We start from the raw sequence: 22,338 nt of genomic DNA, 5'->3' as shown, positions 1-22,338 counted from the left end.
GCAGTTTGTAAAGGGAAACAGAGGTGCCCCAAGTGTGGGGGTGAACACAGATTTGAGGAATGTGGGGATAATGTGCAGGAGAAATGCATTAACTGTGGGGGGCAGCACAGGGTAAGTTATGGGGGGTGTGAGGTAAGGAAGAAGGCCATGGAGGTCGAGCAAGTTAAAGTAGCACATAACATAAGTTATGCAGAGGCTGTCAGGAGGGTTCAGAAAGTGAAGGACGGAACAGGAAGAGTCCAGTCATCGGAACAGGTGCAACCGCATGGAGCTAACCCTGGGCTGACAGTTGAGAAGATGATTTTGTTCATTGCCTATGTTATAAAATTGCACCGATCAAGTCAAACACAAAACGGAGAAAATTAAGATAATAGTTAAAGGAGCGGAGAGGTTTTTTTGGTATTAAAGATATTTCTTGGGAACATATCAATAAAAGACTTGGAGGGGAGGGGAAAGCGGAGAGTTCAGGGGAGAGGATGACATGATTATTTTGCAGTGGAACGCCAGAAGTTTGATAGCTAATGGTCAAGAGTTTAAGGGATTCATTAGAAACTGTATAAAGAAACCAGAAATAATCTGTGTACAGGAGTCATGGCTTAAACTGACTTTGGATTTTGTTATTAAAGGTTATGATAGTGTCCGGAGGGATAGGAAGGAGGGTAATGGAGGAGGATGTGTAACGTTTGTGAAACAAGGCATCCAATATAGAGTTGTAGCTACAGGAAGGCAGTTGGAATTTATCATTATTGAAATATGGGGAGGAACGGGCAGCGTTAGAGTGGTTAATTTTTATAATCCAGCTAACAAACTATTAGCAGTGGAGGAACTTGATGCATATTTAAGGGGGAGAGTGATCTGGTGTGGGGACTTTAATGCACATAGCACATTGTGGGGTAAGAGTAATGATCGGAATGGGGCGGTGATTGAGGAATTGATGGAGGTAAAGAATTATGTATGTTTGAATGATGGAGGTGGGTCAATGTTAGGATGGGGGTCGAATCATCAATTGATCTTACACTAGTGTCGGACTCGTTGGCAGGCATTTGTTCTTGGGAGATATTAAAAGCGACTACTGTAGGGAGTGACCATTATCCTATTATGATTAAGGTAGAGCTGGGTGTTGAGAAACAGGATATGAGAGGTGTCAAGAAGTGGTGTTTCAGTGGTGCTGATTGGGATACATTTAGATTAATTAGTGATCAGGAAGTGCAAAGGATCGATGTGAATGTTGAGGTGGATGATTTAAATGATTCTATTTGTAAGGCAGTATTGGAGGCGGCAGGTAGGGCAATAAAGAAGAAGGAAGGTATAAGGGAAAAGAGGATTGTACCTTGGTGGACAAAGGAGTGTGAGGACGTGGTTAGACGTCGAAATAAGGCTTTTAAAATTTTAAAGAGGAATCACAATTTTCAGAATCTTGTTGGATACAGACAGTTACAAGCTAAAGTAAGGCTAACCATTAAAACAGCAAAGAGGGATTTCTGGAGAGGTTTTTGTAACTCAGTTGGGAGGGAGGCCAAAATACACAGTGTGTGGTCGATGATTAGAAGGATGAATAGCGTAAAAAGGGAGTATGGGTATCCAATTCTGAGGGATGGAGAAGTAACAGCAGTTAAAGATGAGGACAAGGTTAACATGTTGACAAAAGCGTTTGTCAAAATCCATAGTTCAGGCAATGTTGGTGAAGAAGGGCGAAGAGGCAGAGAATTGACAGTCACAGAAAATAGAGATTTATTGGGTATGGTAGAAGATACAGATGATCTATTAAATGTTCCTTTTAGGAAGTCAGAACTGCATCGAGTACTCCAGAAATCAAAATTATCAGGACCAGGAAAGGATCAGGTGTGTTATATCATGTTAAACCATCTTAGTGAGTCAGGTAAAAAGCTTCTGTTAGAGTTGTATAATAGGGTTTGGGAGGGTGGGAAGCTGCCGAAAAGCTGGAAGGAAGCTGTGGTGGTACCCATACGGAAGCCAGGAAAGGATGACACCAATCCAGAAAATTTTAGACCCATAGCTTTGACCTCGCATGTTTGTAAAGTAATGGAGCGTATGAGAAATGAAAGACTGACGTACTATTTAGAAACTAGAGGCTTTATCTCTAAACATCAAAGTGGGTTTAGGAGAGGGAGGACTACCATGGATCCAGTGTTGTGCTTGGAACATGAAGTTAGGAGAGCCCAAATAAACAAAGAAAGTGTAGTTGCTGTGTTTTTTGATATTGAAAAAGCCTATGATATGATGTGGAGGGAAGGCCTACTAATTAAACTCTGTAAATTGGGTGTTAGGGGGAGGATGTACACGTGGATAATGGATGTTTTACAAGGAAGACAATTTCAAGTGAGGATTGGGACGGTTTATTCTGAAAGGTTTTTGGTAGAAAACGGTACACCTCAAGGGAGCATAGTGAGCCCTTTGTTATTTTCTTTAATGATAAATGATGTGTTTGATGGCATAGAGCATAGGTGTCAAACTCTGGCTCACGGGCCAAATTTGGCCTGCAGCCTAATTACATTTGGCCCGTGAAGCCATACCAAATTACTATTAGAGCTGGCCTACTGGTATTATACAGCTAATATATATATTGTTTAGTATTAAGCTTTGCTTGTTCCATATTCAGTTTTTCAGCAAAACTTGTTTGAGTCCATAAGAAAAGATTAATTCTTATATCTGGAGGAAGATTTTTTTTTCAATAAATATTAATGTTAGCCCGCGACTTTGTTCCAGTTTTGAATTTTGGCCCACTGTGTATTTGAGTTTGACACCCCTGGCATAGAGGGTGGAATGGGGTGTTCGCTTTTTGCTGATGATGGGGCAATATGGAAGAGAGGGAAAAATGTTGACTTTATTGTGAAGAAACTGCAGGGAGCAATTTGGAAAATTGAAGAGTGGTCGTATAAGTGGGGTTTTAAATTTTCAGTGGATAAGACCAAGACAATGTTCTTTATAAGGAAAAGGGTTAGTGAGGAAGTTAAGCTAAAGTTGTATGGTTTAGAGTTAGAAAGAGTTCGGCAATTTAAGTTTCTGGGAATGTGGTTGGATGAAAGGCTGACATGGGGGGTTCATATTCAGAAAATGGTGGATAAATGCAAAAAAGTACTGAATGTATTGAGGTGTTTGGTTGGGAGGGAATGGGGAGCAGACAGGAAGTCCTTGAGAGTCATATATGTGGGGTTGGTCAGATCTGTGTTAGACTATGGGTGTGTAGCATACTGTTCAGCTGCAGAGACAACTCTGGTTAAGTTGGACGTTATTCAACATCAGGCACTAAGACTCTGTACAGGTGCTTTTAAAACAACTCCCACTGCAGCTTTGCAGGTGGAGATGGGGGAGATGCCTCTAGGACTGAGAAGAACACAACTTGTACTTAATTATTAGGCAAATCTTCAAGGCCATGGACAGGATCACCCAACATAAGCAGTTCTCAACCCTTGCTGGGAGAAAGAAAGGCGGAAATCAAAGAGCTTTGGGTGGATTGTGGGTGGAAGAGCAAGTGAATTTAAACTGGATCAGTTGGACGTTTGTCAAAGAGTTTCGTTACCAGCAATATCTCCCTGGATACTTCCTGAAGCCATAGTTGATTTCACTCTACTGGATAAGAAGACTAAGGATGGGGCATTTATTTTAAACTCCTATACTGTGCAGGCTTACATTGACCAGTTTTATGGTTATGTTCAATTATATACGGATGCATCTAAGGATTCAGCCAGTCACATTGGTGTAGCAGTTGTGGTCCGAGAGTTCATGGTTAAAATAGGTAAAAGGATCACCGATAGACTGTCAGTATTCACTGGAGAACTGCTTGCAATTCTGTTGGTGGTTCAGTGGGTGGAAGATATGAGGCCATTAAAAGCTGTTGTTTGTTCAGACTCAAGAGCATCATTGCTTAGTTTACAGTGTAGTCACTCAGATGCGAGAGCAGATATTCTGGCAGAAATTCAGCAAACACTATTCAGAATAAACATGATGGGTCTTACAGTTGTGTTTCTGTGGATTCCAGCCCATTATGGAATACTGGGGAATGAAATGGCAGACAGAGTGGCGAAGCACGCCACAAAACATGGGACAGTTGACCTGGCTGTTAGTTTTGGTCAAGCTGAAGTGAAGAGTATCATACGGCAAGAAATGAGGAGTAGGTGGCAAAAGCAGTGGGAGGAGGAAAGGAGAGGACGGTGGTTGTATACAATACAAAGGGGGGTAGGGGAAATGAGGACCACTGGAAGGAGCAGGAGAGAGGAGATGATCATATCGAGATTGAGATTTGGACATACTGGGTTAAATGCTACATTGTTCTTGATTGGGAAACATGATACGGGGAAATGTGCCTTCTGTGGAGATACAGAAACTATAAAGCATGTGATATTGCACTGTCAGAAATATCAGGTGGAGAGCACACAATTATCCCAAAACCTTATTAATATGAAAATGAAATTGGATCTGGTTGACCTGTTGCAAAAGGATTCTGGAAGTAAAAGTTACCAGGCTTTATTTCAGTTTTTTAAAGCGGGAAGAGAGTTTGAAAGGCTTTGAGGGTTTTTTTGTTGTTTTTTTTTTTGGGGGGGGGGGGGGGGGGGGCGTCATTCCAGTCCACACTCCATACTAGTGGTGGCGGTAACCGATCAGTTGTTTGCCAACCGTCAATAACATTTAAGAAGAAGAAGCCGAACAGAGCAGGCGGACTAAAACTTTGTTATCGGTAAGCTGGAGAAATTAATCTCTGACGAGTTAAAATAGCATCTAAACTGATATTGTTCACAAAGTAAGGTTTTGCACTTGCCGTAGAGGGCAGAGTGAAACCGGAAGGTTTACTGAGCTGTGGCTTCACGTAAACGCTGAGCACTCGACGGCGCTAAGCTAAATGTGGCTAATCAGACACGCGATGTGCGGAGTGTGGGTACAGTTGTTGGGTGTCTCTGAAACGCATTGTTGTATGCTAGTTAGATCATTAACCAGATCATTAACCAAATCATTAACATGGGAAAAGCTGTAAATGGTTAAAGCAGCTGAAAATAAGTTTATGAGAGATAATTGTAAGCAGACTTTATGCTGCTTCCTGCTTAATTTTTTGATGTCAATCTGTTGTTTTACAATACTCAGTATTGAATACTTGGAGGTAATTTTTAGTGTATTTCCACTTTTGCTAATAGGCCTATTGTACAAGCGGGATTAAGCACATCTACTTTAATACTCCTATTCGTAGCCTGAGTCCTTGTGTTTGCATGTTATTGAAATTGATTATTTGCACTTTGTTCAGTTCTGATAAGCATTTATGTATCGCTCCATTTCTTAAAAGGGGTAATATACTTATTTATTTGTGATTTTATATATATGTAGCGTGTTATTTTGATGAATGTAATGAATGTTTACCATGAAAAGTGAATTATATGGTGACTATAATTCCTGAATGTTTGAGGCCTTGTAGATAATCTTTAATATTATTGCAAGTTACAAACAAGTATTGAACCTTGATACTGTGAAATTTTGAACATTGATACTTTGAACTTTGAACCTTGATATTTTAACGTTGTACAACATGACTGAACTGATGATGATTGAATTGATTGAAAAGGTGATCTGAGCAGTAGTTACTGCAGTGTGACACTACTTTAGTTTAATTTGTGAGAGTTATTCTTAAATTGTTCGTGACATATATTTGACCATTGTTTATAGGTCAGGTTTTTTATATGGAACGAATCCAAAGACCAGGTCAGCGATTCCAGACACCAGAGTGTTCCTGGATGGCGAGCCAACTCAAGATCCTAGGAGACGATATATATGTCTATATATATATATGTATGTATGTATGTATGTATGTATGTATGTATGTATGTATGTATATACATATATATATATATATATATATATATATATATATATATGTATATATGTATATATATATATATATATATATATATATATATATATATATATATATATATATAAAAAACACCCATCTTGCCCCTGCAGGCGGTTTATCCTTCAAGCTCGGGTCCTCTACCAGAGGCCTGGGAGCTTGAGGGTCCTGCGCAGTATCTTAGCTGTTCCCAGGACTGCGCTCTTCTGGACAGAGATCTCCGATGTTGTTCCCGGGATCTGCTGGAGCCACTCGCCTAGCTTGGGATTATTCCAACTATTCCTATTGTTGGAATATATATATATGTATATATATATACATATATATATATTAGGGGTGCAACGATACACAAAATTCACGGTTCGGTTCGATACTTTAGTGTCACGGTTCGATATTTTTTCGATACAAAAAAATGTTCATGCTTTTTTAATTTGTCATTTATTAAAATTATAAATTTATATTTTAACTCAAAAGTACAGGTTTTAAATTTAATGTTGCTGAAATGAGAAAGTAATAAAAAAAATAAATATCTGATCGAGAAATCACTCATCTTTGGAAAAGAGAGTTTATTACAGAGAAATGGCTCTTTCCAAAATAAAAGCTATACTATACGCTTCTTCTGGGCTATATTCTCAGCAGCATATTAAACATATCAGGTCCCCATAAGGAGAATCATGTGCTAACGGCTGTCTAAATGACTCGGGTAAAGTTTGTAGCATGCGTGCTTGTTGTTTTTGTCTGCTTCCACTTGTCTTTGCACTAGGATGATGTCGGAGTAAATGTGCAGTCATATTCATTGTGTTCCCACTAGTGCTGTCAGCGTTAATCTGAAATGACGTTAACGCCACAACATGGCAAATCTCCGTTAACGAGCTACCGCGGATCGCCCCGTGCGTGGGGCTGGACGACGTCAACACGTTAACGAGCTAACTGCGCTAACGCAGTAGTTCCCACCCATGTAATTGAGTGGCGTGGCACATCCGACATACTGTTTTACTTTTGTCCATGACGCGCTTACCTTCAGGGTCATACTTCACATGAAGACCAAAATAGTTCCAAAGGCCAGATCTGAATGAGGGTGGGGGAGGTTCAATTTGCCATGCTGCAACGAGCTTAGCTTCTGTCTTGCTAGCTTGCGCTGCGCTCAGTGGATCTGCGCTTGACAGTGCAGCCTAGGCGGAGTAGTCGAACGCAGAGCCACTGAGCTCTCAACACAGAAAGCATCGTCAGAAGAAAAGTTGATAAAATAAATAAAAAATTTTGTATTGTTCGATACACATGCGTACCGAACCGACAGCACTGTATCGAACGGTTCAATATCGATACGAGTATCGTTGCACCCCTAATATATATATATATATATATATATATATATATACACACACACTTATTTGCACATTGATGGACTGCAATCCTCTACTGTACAAGTAGCACAGTAGGACAGACAATCAAACACATACACTCCTCATCGGACGGACTCTATTGCAATACACCCGTTTGTCATGGGCCCCACCGGTACCATTTGGACTTAAAAAAGACTAATTCTTTTACTTGTGCACAATTTTATTTTTATTCTACTTTTTTGCTACTTTTGGGGAAAATGTTATACCTGAAGTTCTGTTAAAACCTGTTGCAATACTGTGTGGTTACAAAATTCTTTTAAAAGTCTTAACATCACTAAAGTACTTTTAAGCCACACAACTGTGTTGTCTGGTTTCTCTGCCATTCATGTACCAGAGCTCTAAGAGTCGTACTTAATCTTCTGATACTAGCCCAAATTACTCATTACCTTGGTAATTATCCATTGGTACTTTACATAACTCCGCATAAGTGCTACACCTGGTAATGAACTAATCATTTGATTCAGGTGTGCTGACCCAGGGTGAGATCTAAAACCTGCAGGACACCGGCCCTCGAAGGCTGGAGTTGCCTACCCTTGCTAAAAATGCTAACCGTCACCCATGACGGGTTAGGGTTTAAAGGGTTAATTCCTTTTCTAGTTCATTCAGAAGTTGTTCCAAGTTACTTCCACAGCACAGTAAGTTTGTATCATCTGCAAATAATATTTTCAACGACTGTGAAATAGCACATATCTCATTTATATACAATATGAAAAGCAGCGGCCCCAAAACTGATCCTTGGGGAACCCCACACACAACAGGTTTCAGTTCTGACTTTATGACATTTATTTGGGTAAATTGTTTATGGTTTTAAGGTAACTGTTACCCATGATAATGCCACCCCTCTGACCCCATATGTACATAGTTTGTTAAGTAAAAGGTTGTGATCAACTGTATCGAATGCTTTCTTTAAATCTAAAAACAACTCCGACAGCATATTCTTTGTTTTCAATAGCAGTCGTTATTGTATCTATAAACTCCATTGAGGCATGCGTTGTGGTCCTTTTGGGTCTAAATCCATACTGCTGTTCATATATTACATTGTTTTGTTTTTTTTCTGATAAAGTCATATAATCTATTGTAAAATATTTTTTCCAGTATCTTAGAGAACTGTGGTAGCAAAGAGATGGGCCGATAGTTTGTGAGAAGATGTTTGTCTCCAGCTTTATATATTGGAACTACATTTGCAATTTTCATCTTATCAGGAAATAAACCACTTTGTAATGACAGATTACAAATGTAGATAAATGGTTTCACAATATATCTAAAAATATCTTGAAGTGCATATCATTGCCATCACAGTCAGTTGATTTCGTGGAGGTAAAGGGTGTAACTACATCCATAATTTCCTCTTCATCTACTCCCCTCATAAACAACAACTCTACAATAGCTGTAGGCTGCTGGAGGATTCCTATGATGCACTCAGTGTTTCTTCTTCACCCACTATGTGTTTATACACCTCTCTGCATTGAATCATTAGTTATTATTAAACTCTGGCTCTCCTCCACAGTGTTTCTCTGTCCTGTCTTCCTCCCATCACCCAAACTGGTCACGCAGATTAGCCTGGTTCTGCTGGAGGTTTCTTCATGTAAAAAAGAGAGTTTTTCCTTCCCACTGTTGCCAAATGAAACTGAATGAAACAAACCAGAGAAGTTTAACAGTGTGTGGCTCCCTCTAGTGGATGTTGTGGAGTATTCTGTTGTCTTTGCTCCAAAGGTTTTTGTACAGAGTTTTGGTGTTTCCTGTCACTGTGGGCTGCAGAGCACAGTAGTACACAGCAGAGTCAGACAGCTGAAGCTTCTGGATCTTCAGAGGAACTGATCTGATGCTGGAATCCAGTGTGGATGAAAATCTCTCCTTGAACTCGTCTGCTGTGTTTCCTTGGTCCCCACTAACACGACTCAGGATGAATTTGGGGCTGTTGTTTCCATCCTGTTTGTACCAGAAGAGATAATTACCTGATGGGAAACTGCTGTTATAGAGACAGTGAAGTGTTACTGTGCCTCCTTCAGCAGCAGTCTCTTCTCCTTTTGCTTGCAGCACGTTGTCTTTTTGTGCTCTGCATTCTGTAAAACACCAACAAACAGTATCAGTGTGCTGTTAAAGAATCATGTCAATGTTGGATTGATATCAAAGAAACAGAGTTGTGTTCATACCGAGGCACATAGCAGCCAGCAGCACTGAGATGAACAGAGGCGTCATATCTGCAGTGTAGAGTAACTGTGAGCTACAGCAAGTATAAAGAAGCTGTGATCTCTCTGTTTAGTCTTCATCAACACTAAGTTGGTGGATTAGAAGGAGGAGCCTGATCACAGTGACAGGACTCATTCACAGCCCTGTGTTATTCCCCCTGCTGACAGCTTTACACTCAGCACGTCTTTCTGCTGCTCTGCTTTCATTGGAGATCTTGTCTTGGATGTAGGTTTGTAAGTTCTCAGTCATCCAGGTCATGGTAGTCTTAGGAGCTTGAAAGGACGGCAGCTGGACTTCATTATATTATCTGAAGACGTGTCAAATCTCATCCAAGAAGCTTCTTTAGTTCTAAATCCAAATGGTGGAGATTCCCAGGGATTTAAAGCCCAGTGGGAGTTGCCCTTTAAGAAGGTCATTGATCCATGATTAATGTTTGTCATCACGAGCCAAGATGTGAATCATTACCACCAGAGGTTCCAGTGAAATCATTCTGAGACCTCATCCTATCATCTGATCTATTGAGATCACCTGACACAAGATGTGAGTGGGGGTGAGGCATCTGGGAAGGATCTCACACTACACTGTAGGTGGCAGACGGTTGGTGCCATAAGCCCCGCCCTCTATTTAAAGGGGGTCGTTCACAGTGGACATAGATGCTTCTTTCACTCCTCTTTCAAACCATCTGTCTTCTCTGTCCAAAATGTGAACACTGGCATCCTCAAGAGTGATTTGACCTTTGACCTTTAGGTGCAGATGTATACCTAAGTCTTGTCCTCTTCTGTGTTGTGTCATGCATTTATGCAGTGGCTGTTTGTTTTCTCCAGTGTAGAGGTCTGAGCACTCCTCACTCCACTGCACAGCATGCACTCCATTGTCTATCTGCTGGACAGTCTAACAGATAAACTTTGCCCAATGTGTCCACATGTGTACAATCTAACATAGATACATTTTTAATTCAGTGATAAATCCCTGTCCGGACTCTTCAAGCTCGGCCTCTCAGGCTCTCTGTGAGCAATTTCTTATTCATTTTAGTGGAAAAGTTTTATTACTGAAGGCTTCACACTCTCACTCTCTTGTGCTGAACCCTGTTCCGGTTTTAGGATGCATGTCCACCTTTTCTCACTTTGAGTTGTTATCACTCCCCACTCTTAAGGGAATAATTGAACAATTGAGAAACTCAAATTCTGTGCATGATATCCTTCCATCCCGAATTATCAAGGAAGGTTTTGAGGAAATTGGGCCTTGCATCTTATTTTTAATGAATTTATCATTGTTAGTGGGCTGTGTCCCGACTGCTATTAAACATGCGGTAGTGCACCCTGTTCTTAAAAAAAGTAATTTCGATCAGAAAGACCCTGCCAATTACAGGCCAATCTCAAAACTTCCGTTTTTATCAAAAATTTTAGAGAAAGCCGTCTTTCTCCAAATACAGGCCTACTTCGTTGCAAATAATATTACTGACAAATACCAGTCTGGCTTTAAGCCACACCATAGCACTGAAACGGCCCTGCTAAGAGTCTATAATGATCTTCTTGTATTTGCTGACTCTGGTCGCCCTGCTGTTTTAGTTTTACTGGATCTGTCTTCTGCTTTTGACATGGTTGATCATAATATACTCTTGAGGAGGCTAGAGCATGTTGTAGGCATCAAGGGTTCTGCCCTTAACTGGTTTAATTCTTACCTCACAGATAGATCCTTCTCTGTTGTGATGGGAGGATACTCTTCCTCTGTTGCCCCTCTCTGTTGTGGTGTGCCCCAGGGGTCTGTATTGGGCCCTTTATTATTCTCTTTGTATATGTTACCCTTGGGCTCCATATTTGAAAAATACAATATTTCTTATCACTTTTACGCTGATGACATTCCAATTTATTGTCAACTGACTGATGATTTGTCAGCATCATTGAACTCCCTGTACGATTGCCTGAGAGAGGTTAAAGATTGGCTGTCAGATAATTCTCTCATTTTAAATGAGAAAAAAACTGAAGTTATGGTGTTTGACAGCCATATTCCTCGAGACCAGCTTGTTGCCCTGCTGGGGCCCCTAGCTAACTCTCTCTCTGATTCTATGCGTAACCTGGGTGTCTATTTGGATAGCTCCTTTAAGCTTGATAAGCAAGTATCATCTGTAGTTAAATCTGTTTTTTTTTTCAACTGCGCCGGATTTCTAAAGCTAAGCATTATATACATTATATACCACACAGGGACCTGGAAAAACTTATCCACGCTTTTGTGACCTCCAGGTTAGATTATTGTAATTCTCTCTATTGTGGTCTCCAAGCCTTCTCTCTTCGAAGGCTGCAGCTCGTTCAGAATGCTGCGGCTCGCCTTCTTACTGGAACTAGAAAATTTGACCCTATTACTCCGGCTCTTGTTGGTCTACACTGGTTACCAATCAAATATTGCAGTGAGTTTAAAATCTTGCTACTCACTTTTAAAATCCTGAATAACATTGCGCCCAGCTACCTCACTGACCTCCTCGATCTGTACACTCCTTGTCGTGCATTAAGATCATCAGGTCAGTTACTCCTGGCCCAACCTAAGTTTAGACTGAAGACCAGAGGCGATCGTGCCTTTGCTTCAGCTGCACCCAACCTTTAGAACAGCCTCCCTGCTTCTATTCGAGCCTTGGACTCTATCCAATCCTTTAAATCGAGCTTGAAAGCATATCTATTTGACTTGGCTTTCTTGACCAGTTAATACCCTTTTAAATCTTTTAAATTTTAAACTTTTAATATTTTATTGAATTTTATTAAATTTATTATTTTATTATTCATTTTACTGCTGTTTTTGTCTTCTTAGCGGATTTGTATTTATCTAACTCTTCTGGTCTGTTAGTGCCTCTATCCTGTGTGTGCTAGTGCCCGATCTGTACCCTGTTATTAACTTATGTTGACTCTCCATATTACTGTGAAGCACTTTGGTGTGCCTTCGGGTTTTTAAATTTGCTATATAAATAAAACTGTATTGTATTGTATTGTATAGATGTTATTTCTTTTCTACAGGTATCCCCTGCTGGAGCTGCAGGAGTTTTCCACAAAAGCTTAAACAGATTGCTGTCACTGCAACATGAATGAAAAAAGGAAAAGAAACTCTGCCTGTTTGACTCTGACTTACCTCTGTTTATTTTCTTTATGATTACAATTTGTGCACCATTGACCACTAAATTAGGAACATTATTGTCAAGGTCCTGCTTCGCTGATCCAGTGTTTTGTGCATTAAATGGTAAATGGATTGATTCTTATATAGCGCTTTTCTACTCTCCCAGAGCACTCAAAGCGCTGTATACAACATGGCTCATTCACCCATTCACACTCACTCATGCAAGCATTTCTAAACACAAGTGCAAACTAATCTACATTCACACACAGTCACACTCCGATGAACACATCAGAGGGCAATTTGGGGTTAGTATCTTGCCCAAGGACACTTGAAATGCAGACTGGGGAAGCCTAGGCTTGAACCACCAACCTTCCGATCAGTAGCTGATCTGCAGCAAGAGATTAAAAGTTAACAAACAAACAACAAACACACCAACAAACCTCAAAGGTGACAGACATAAAACAGGCCTGATGATAGTTAAAACGAATTTGATCCGAAAGCCAAAGTAAAAAATTTAGTTTTCAGATGCGGTTTAAATGAATGTATAGACTCAGAAATGCGAATAGAGGCGGGGAGACTATTCCAGAGTCTAGGTGCTGCAATTGCAAAGGTGCGATCACCTCTGGACTTCAGTCGGGATCTAGGTTGTTCTAAGAGCATCTGGCAAGAGGATCTTAGTGCCCTCCTGGGGTCATACAAGCGGAGGAGTTCAGTCAGGTAACTGGGTGCCAAATTGTTTACAATTTTAAAAGTAAGCAAAGAATTTTAAAATCTATATGGTGTTTGACAGGGAGCCAGTGCAAATTAGCTAGAACTGGGGTGATATGATCATACTTTCTAGCACCTGTTAGAAAGCGTGCAGCAGCATTTTGAACTAACTGCAAGCGGTAGAGGGAGGATTGTTGGAGGCCCAGGTATAGAGAGTTACAGTAGTCCAGTCTACAGGTGATAAATGCATGAATACGTTTTTCAAGTACTTTTAAAGGAATATAGGGCTTCGCCTTTGATATCAAACACAACTGATAAAAGCTAGTTTTTACCACTGAGGACACTTGCTTCTCCAATTTAAGAGAGCTATCCAAAAACACTCCAAGGTTTCTTACCGTGTGAGAGAGACGCTGGCAAGAGGACCAAGGGTGTCTGTTAACTGACCCAGAGAGGAATGACTATCAAAGACAATTACTTCAGTTTTATTTTCATTCAAAGTGAGAAAGTTTTGTGATAGCCAAACTTTAACATCATGAAGACAGTTGAACAAAGGTTGTAGTGGGTCAGAGACATCCAAGTTCAGGGGGAAGTAAATTTGGATGTCGTCGGCATAGCAGTGGAAGGAGATGTTATATTTGTTGAAAATAGAGCCCAAAGGCAGCATATACAGGGAGAACAAAGTAGGACCATGAACAGATCCCTGAGGCACACCACAGTGGATAGGGGCAGAAGAAGAAAAGTACTGACCCATAGCAAGTCCTCTCTGAAAGATATGATTTAAACCAAGATAGTACTGTGCCTTTGAGACCAACAATGTGCTCCAGCCTCGATAATAAAATGTGGTGATCAACCGTATCCAATGCAGAGGTCAAATCAAGTAAAACCAAAACCACAGAGCAGCCTGAGACGACAGTTAAAAGTAAATCATTAAAAACTCTTACTAAAGCCGTTTCTGTACTGTGGCGAGGTTTAAAACCAGACTGGAACTTTTCACCAATATTGTTAGCGTCTAAGAAGGACTGAAGTTGCTTAAGAACTACTTTTTCCAAAATTTTAGACATAAAAGGGAGTTTGGAAATTGGCCTGTAACTGGAGAGAGCACTAGGGTCGAGATTTTTCTTCTTAATAACAGGTTGTACAGCAGCATGTTTCAAGGCAATCGGCACAGAACCTGATGACAGTGATGCGTTCAGCAATAGTAGAATATAAGGCCCAATGGTGTTCAAAGCTTCCTTGATGCAGGAGGGAAGAATATCATGCGGGGAGTTAGAAATTCTACGGTGACCAATTATCTCCTTTAAGGTGGAGAAAGACACTCAAACTGCTGAAAAACAATCTGAACTTGAGAAGCAGGAACTTGGCCAGCCAATGTCGGCAAATATGGAGCCGTTAGGGCTGAGATTTTATCAGTGAAATACTTGACGAAGTTATCACAGAGAAGCATCTCTATGAGTAATGACATCAGTGTCATGGTCCTGAGTCCGTGACTCAGTGATTTTGTGTTTGGTGTATTTATTGTCGTTGTTATTATTATTATTTGTGGACTGTTTTGGGATGGTTTGTGTTTTGGGGTTTTGCATACTGGGTTTCTGGGTTTGTGCTCCCTCTGTTGGTCCCTGGTGTTAGTGTTCCCCTGTCTTGTCAGGTTAATCAGGTCCAGCTGTGTCTCCCACCTGTGTGTGAAATTTCCCAGTGTCCCTCTGTGTATTTATAGGCTGTATCCCAATTCAGGGTCTGCAGCCTTAAAGTACGCAGCCTCAACCATCCTCAAGGGACGCGTACTCAAAGACCGCTAAGGCCGGAAGTGCGAGGCTTGTGAAATGGGACGGTCTAGCCTCCGTCGCGCTGCCCAGGTTGCCTAGCAACCATAACACCAACCGCTGGAAACGTTTCATACAGCTTTGTTTGACAGAAATGAAGGAGAACATATTTTGTTCATATGTTTGTTTCTACACGAGTTTTGTGTGATTTAATAAGTATCTGAGGCTGAGACCACAGGACTGTAAAACATGATTGTTGGCCTTCATTTCTGTACTGAGCAGTCATTTAAGATTAGCTAGTAAATAACAATTAGCTAATGTTGTTCATGAGACTAAAGTCAGTGTAAATATAATATGGCCAATATTATAGTTATTATATTAATCATTATAAGTTATTACAGCAGTGAGTTTGAACTCTCAAATCAAATCACTTCTATTGTCACATCACATGTGCAGGTACACTGGTACAGCACATGTGAGTGAAATTCATGTGAGTGAACTCTGTGTCAAATACTGAGCCTCAGTACAGATTCAAGTTGCAGTTATTTATATTTCCTATCACCTTAAATCTTCACTCAAAGACAAGTATCTTTGACAGTGTATATATAGATGTATTATATATAAGGGACAAATATTGTCCGTTTAATATGTTGGCATTACTAAATTTGGCTCAATGCTTACATATATGTGTAAAAAGGAAAATGTACGAGCTGTGAAAACTGTTTCTGATAGAATGAAGAGTAGACTGATATATGAAATATTCCTTTATTGGGTGAGAAAATCAGACCATGTCATAACTGCTTTAAGTCATACAGAATAGATATCAGAGCCTTAAACAGGCTGACTTCTGCTAAATGGGTCAAATTGGGCAGAAAGTATACAAACACATAACATCCTTATAGAATATGATGTAACACTATAGATCAACTTACCTCAGAATATATAAAGCATATAAACAATTACAGCAATATGATGCAACAAACACAGCAGTGCTACTAATCCAAAATACTCAAAGCTTCATAGAACTGAAACAAACATTTATTTTTAGCTCCATTCTGCTGCTGATACATACTTTAGGTTTCTGAATATTAAACTTGTTGCTGCCTTTCATAGTGTGTAACTTGAAGGCCCTGAGTACTTTCTCCCACGCTGAAAACACTGGAATGATAATATTATTTGAACATTACCTAATAAGACTGATTCAGGACAGACAATTAGTTATTTTAAACTTTTCTAGCAGTCCTTCACAAACAGGGAACAGTCTGTCTATTCTCTCCATCTGTCAGCTGCTGCTGGCTCTTCCTCCTCCTCTTCCTCACACACTGCTGAGTTTGTCCTGGTGGATCATCAGGGGTGCAAAGCCTCACAGATGATGTGCAGCAGTGGGTCCCTCAGTCTGTCCTCACTCTGGACACTTGCAGTTGTCACACATGGAAATCAAATGTGTGATAAGCTGCAGGATTCAAACACAAGTGTAACTTATAAATACATGTTCATACTTTTATTCCACAATCAGAGAGAAAGAAACAGAGAGAGAGTGCAGGACAGACAGACAGGTGACAGTCTCAGGTGTATACACTGCTACAAAACAGCACAAGAGAAGGAGAATTTAGTGTTTGTGTTATTACGAGTGCTAAACAAGAAGAGTTCCCAGATGGTACAGTGGACACATGTGTGACTCCTGTGATTAAAGCATCTTTCTTTCAGCTTAACGAGTGAACCGTCAGCTCGTTCAAACACACGTTAAAGTCCGTTTGGCTCGACACCACCGAACAGAGGCAGCAATATAACATAGCTAACATTAACAGTGCAGTGAATCCTGCTTGTGCCGTGATATTCAGGACTGCAAACCGAGCAGCATCACTGACTTTCAGCTTGTTGTGTTTGTGGATATATGACTGACTTTAATTATCCATAAAATCATCACATTCTCTGTAAGATTAAGATCAGCTATTGTATTATTATATTTTAAAGGCTTTAAAACCAAGTAAACGCTGAAGGTACAAACATCACTAACGTCACATAACTTTGCCGACATGTGGCCAACAGTAATGTTTTAATGTTCTTCATTATTAAACATTCGCACATAAATAAGTGACATAATATTCAGTACTTACGTTTAACAGTTTACTCTTCGGCCGCTCCGCTTCTGCCGTCTGCGGCAAAATTATCCACACCGACTGCTTGTGGGATATGTTGGGCCACGAAGTCTACACCGCCACAGCCTTAAAATTCAGGGAAATGAAGGACGCATTTGAGGGCCGCATTTCGAGCAGCCTTTGAATTGGGACAGCCTTCGTCGCGCCGCTGTGACGTAATCGGCCTTAAAATGCGGCCTTTAAGGCTGCAGACCCTGAATTGGGATACAGCCAGTGTCTGCCTCTGTTCCTCGTCGCGTCATCTGTATTCATCCTCTGTGTTGATTCCCTGTGTTTCTCTGCATTACTCCTCTGCGTGCTCTCCCTGCTGTCCTCCCTTCGTATTCAGGTTTGCTTTTCTATGGTTTAGTTTCTCCCAGTTTAGTTTATCCTTAGTTCTGTTTTGCCATCCCCACTTTGTGTTCTGTATTCTAAATAAACCACCCTCACATCTTAGTAAGTGCTGCATTTGAGTCCTCCTTTCCACTCATCACACGGCTGCTGCCACAGTCGTGACAATCAGGGTTAATCATAGAGTTAAAGATTTTAAAAAGGACTCGAGGCTTGTGACTGTTTTTTGTAATTATACCTGACAGGAAGGCAGACTTGGCAGCTTTAACAGTCTTTTGATATTTTGATAAACAATTTTGGAGGATTTCAGAATAGACCTGAAGTTTGTCCTTTTTCCATTTTCTCTCAGCGCGACGGCATTCGTGTCTGAGAGCGCAGGTAGTTTCGTTCAACCAGGGTTGACATAACAGTTTAGTGCGCTTAGTCCTTAGAGGAGCCACGGTATCGAGAATAGAGGAGCAAGCTGAGTTAAACAGATTAGTTTAACTCAGCTTGCGGCAGAAGGAAGTTTTATTTTAAGCATCGGTTTGCTCGAACCACACAAAGGCAAATGTGTCCAACAGTCATAGGCATAAGAAACTGGAATTCTCTCTATGATCATCTTAAGTGTTGTACAAATGTTTCTCAATTTAAAATCTGCTATAAGAATAAAATGATAAACCAGTATGAAGAAGTTGAAAATAACAGAATTTAATTGTAGAAAAAATTATCCTTTTGGTTTGATATTTAGTGGTATTGCTCATTGTTGAGTATATTGTTCTGTTTGGTTTGTTTTGTTTTGTTATGTGCAGAATATTGTCAGAGTGTAATTTTGGTTGCCTACTTGTACTATCACAGATAGGGGGCAGGTGTCAATAAGAATTTATTCTTCTTCCTGCTCCTTTTCATGCATGGAAACAGTGTTACTTTAATTGAAAGGAAGGTTGTGTATGGGAAATGAATTACTGCTGTACCATGTGTGAAACAAAATAAATAAATAAATAAATAATAAATTAGTGAGCTCATCAGTCGAAAGATCCTCATTACTGTTAGCATCATAAAGGACAGAGTTGGTAAAAGCAGCAGAGAAATGAGCAGTGGTCTGGGAATTAATCGTGCACCATTGGCGCAACGGACCCACACCGCTCAGCTCCACATTACACACTGAAACGTTGTTGTTATTCTTTGATTTCTCCTTTGTCTATAACTTCTTGCATTCTGAGTTCTATTTTTGAATTCTAGTTCTTAGGTTTAGTTCTGTGCCCTCTGTTTCCTGTTTTTCTTTGATGGTCAGTTATAAAATATGCTAAATGGGAAATATTTGTTTATCAGAAGCTTTTGCTGTTTGGCTGTATTCACGAATTTGTTTCTGTCTGAACGTTCCTACAGTTGGTTTGTGGTTGATGTGGATTTGCTGCTCATGTGAATCCTCCCACAGTGTTTCATTAGCAGCTGTAACCACAGTGACTCTGATAAAACAGGAATTAGCAGAATCCATCTGATATGAAGCTGTGCTTTGAATACCACTTCCCTCCTCTTTGAAGAGTAGTCAGATATCTGTGTTCAGGTTTTTGTACAGCCTCTTCTACACTTCATATCACTGTGTTTCTGGAGCACAGTAGTAGAGAGCTGTGTCTGCCAGGGTTAGGGCTGTTATGGTCAGAGTAGTTGTTGTATCTGTTGTTTCTGATTCATATCGTTTATCAGGAATATATTCACCACTCTGTGACCTTGCGCCTTTCCAGAGTATAAACTGAGGAGCCTGAAGGTCAGAATGATGTCTGTACCAGTGAAGCCAAACATAACTATCATCTGTCTCATAGTTACATGTGAGTGTGACAGATTCTCCTTCTGTTTTAGTGACTTCAGTTTGTTGAGGAGTGATTGAGTCTCCAGCTGTTAGTCCTGGAAAAGTAGAGAAAATGAAACCATCAGACTAACATTGTCCATGAGGCTGAGTATCTGTGAGTATTACTGTGGTTTTTTTAAAACAGCTTTTACTGAAGATTTCTCTGAAGTTTCTCTGATTTCACACTTGAAACTTTTTTCTGTTTAATCATCACTACAAACTTGAGCTCAAAGAAAATCCAAACTGGATCTGTAACGCTGTAAACATGTCTTTGAATTTCCGGTGTTCCTGTCAGAAACATACGTACCTACGAGAGCTGCAAAGATCCAAATCACAGCCAGTTTTTCCATGTTTCCAGAGGAGAAATGTTGGAAGTGATGTTCACTGGGAGTTAGCTGTGAGTGGTCTGATGTTCACAGCTGGAGTCAGACAGGTTTCTGCAGTCAGGAGGAGGAGGAGGCTCACATCACATTAACCTTAACTGAAGCTCTTCTTCACAGCTGTGTGTTATGTGTTAGTCTTTATCCTAACAAAGGTGTGTGTCTCCCTCTAGTGAATGTTGTGTAGTATCCTGTTGTCTTTGCTCCAAAGGTTTTTGTACAGAGTTTTGGTGTTTCCTGTCACTGTGGGCTGCAGAGCACAGTAGTACACAGCAGAGTCTGTCACTGCAGCAGAGGAGGTCTGAAGAGTCATCAGTGTTTCGTTCACTTTAACAGAAAGTCTAGAGACTGGATCTGATGTCAGCTGTCCTTTGTCTGAGTGAGAGATCAGGAACTTTGGTGGTTTTCCTGGATATTGTTGATACCAGAAGAAATAATAGGTGCCAACAACAGGTTTAGAGTACCTGCAAGACAGAGTCACAGTGCTTCCTTCTAAACTGGATTTCTGAGTGTCGAGTGCTGTGAGCTCCTCACAGATCACACCTGCAGACAGAAGAAACTCAGAACATGTAAAAGTCTTACTGTCTCACACACAACAGTGATGGTGATTAAAAATCAACTTACCTGTTAACAGGAAGAGAAGCCATGAAGGAAACACACAGTGATGTAATGACAGCATGTTGAGGAACATAAAGTTTGTTTTGTGTTGAACTCTGTTGAATGTGGAGGTTTTTCTCTCTTCTATAGTTCAGTAACAGCTCAGCTCCTCCCTGAATCTCTCCTCCTCCTCTCTGCTCTCAGTCACTCCTCCTCCTGTGGTTAACACACTTTATAACCAAAATGATTTAAGGGAGCCGTGTGACACGTCACACAAGCAGAAGTCACATTAACGATGTAGACAGAGTCAGAGAGTCGGTGATACTCACACGGTTAAAAAGTCTGAAACTTGAGACATTTGGAGAAAAATGTGTAAGAAGTCCTGAATTCAAGAAACATCTCAGAATAGTTTGTGTATGTTGGGAAGGAGTTTTGTTCACAACTGTTTGTTCAAATGAAGCATCATCTTATTTGATTGGATCTTGTTACGAGTTCAAAATATTGGGGATGGATACAAGAGGAAAACCAAAATAACAACACTGGTCCGGCCGAGTCAAGTCAAAACGATGATTTTAATGCACACGTGTGGGAGATGAATACTGCACGCAGACAGCAAAAGATCTCTCTCCGAAAACCACACAACAATAGTTTTTATGAACATCAGGGTATTAGGACGCCCCCTCATGCGTAAAGTAGGTACAATACAATCAATGTTGACAACTTTTAACACATTGGAAGAACATCTTCTTCTTCCCGAGGCCAGATCCTTCCCAGTAATCTTCCACTCTGCTTATCCCCTGGGACAAACCGTCTCTCCTGCAAGCACAATCAAACAGCTACAAGGCCTTGCAAACTGTTTTCTAAATATTTGAACTCTCCCCTTCACATGAGTTTAACTACTGCTTGTGTGTGTGCGTGTGTGCCTAGGCCTCAGCATTCACTCTGTCTATAAGGACAGAGGCCAACTCTTCATGTGTGCAATGACCTAACTGAAACCATACCTGTAATATGTGCAATAAATGTTCTAATTAAATGCCACTATTCAAAGCTTAATAAAAGAATATAAATGAATAAAGGATAATGATGCATAACATAGTATATGTGTTTTGTAAGCGTGTTCTTTCTATAGCTCAAGATCCTTAACACAATAGATTGTTCGGTCCTCGCGCCGAACAAAGTTTCCGACCCTCCACTAGTTGATCGAGCCCCCCTCATTGACAAGCACAAAAATACAATGCATGTATATGAAAATGATTATCACTGCACCTGTAATAGAAAATGTTAATATGGGACTATGACGATACCTGTAATAGAAGTTGTAACATAAGGCCGACAGCCTAAAGAAATTCTCTAATGCAATAACAATTAATGATGATAAGTAAATGAAGTAATGAGTAATTATTGCCAATACACACTACTTAAAGGTTAACAAAAGATATAACTAAATAAAAGATCATAAAATAACATGATGTAAGTGTCTTGTAAGCATGCGCGGCCTTCTACGCTCTGAGCCACTTCCCTCAATAGATCAGTCAGACATCCCACTGACTGTAGCTTTTAACCCTTACTAGTTTGAGCACAGCTCCATAATAAGTACCAAGCGGCAATATGTATAAAGATGATCCAGGTTACACCTGCAATGAAAGATTATATGATTATACTAACACCTGTAAATAGAAGATTAACCTGAGGTTATAACAATCACTGTCATCCAAACTTTAATGTACTGTCAATAGCTTCAATAAATGCTTTAATGCAATGCTTATTATATGATTCTGATGCAATGATAAAATAACAGTAAAATATATTTTCTCAATCTTAAAACACAAACCTGAGAGACGTCATGTCTGTGGACATGACATGCAGGATTGTTGTGGTGCAGCAGCAGTCCCAGTTACAACTGACACTTTTGGACACAACATTTGTTTTGCTTTGTGGCTCTTTGGTCAGTTTGATGGTGTGTGATCCTACAGGAAATAATTCATTTACTTTAAGTTACTTTGCAGTTTATTTAAATGCTTCACTTGTAT

General features: G+C 40.2%; 1 gene segment (V, D, J or C); it reads right to left on the bottom strand.

Moving 5' to 3' along the window:
- Positions 1-8,918: 8,918 nt before the first annotated feature.
- LOC134616419 (T cell receptor alpha variable 18-like) lies at positions 8,919-9,775 on the bottom strand. The segment is given in 2 exon segments: positions 8,919-9,320; positions 9,411-9,775. Coding segments are annotated over 2 exon segments (438 nt in total).
- Between the last annotated feature and the right edge of the window lie 12,563 nt (positions 9,776-22,338).

The sequence above is a fragment of the Pelmatolapia mariae genome, linkage group LG18, assembly GCF_036321145.2.
Source record: "Pelmatolapia mariae isolate MD_Pm_ZW linkage group LG18, Pm_UMD_F_2, whole genome shotgun sequence".
NCBI classification, from domain to species: Eukaryota; Metazoa; Chordata; class Actinopteri; order Cichliformes; family Cichlidae; genus Pelmatolapia; species Pelmatolapia mariae.
The sequence above is the reverse complement of the archived record's forward strand: the minus strand, read 5'-3'. Positions and strand labels throughout refer to the sequence as shown.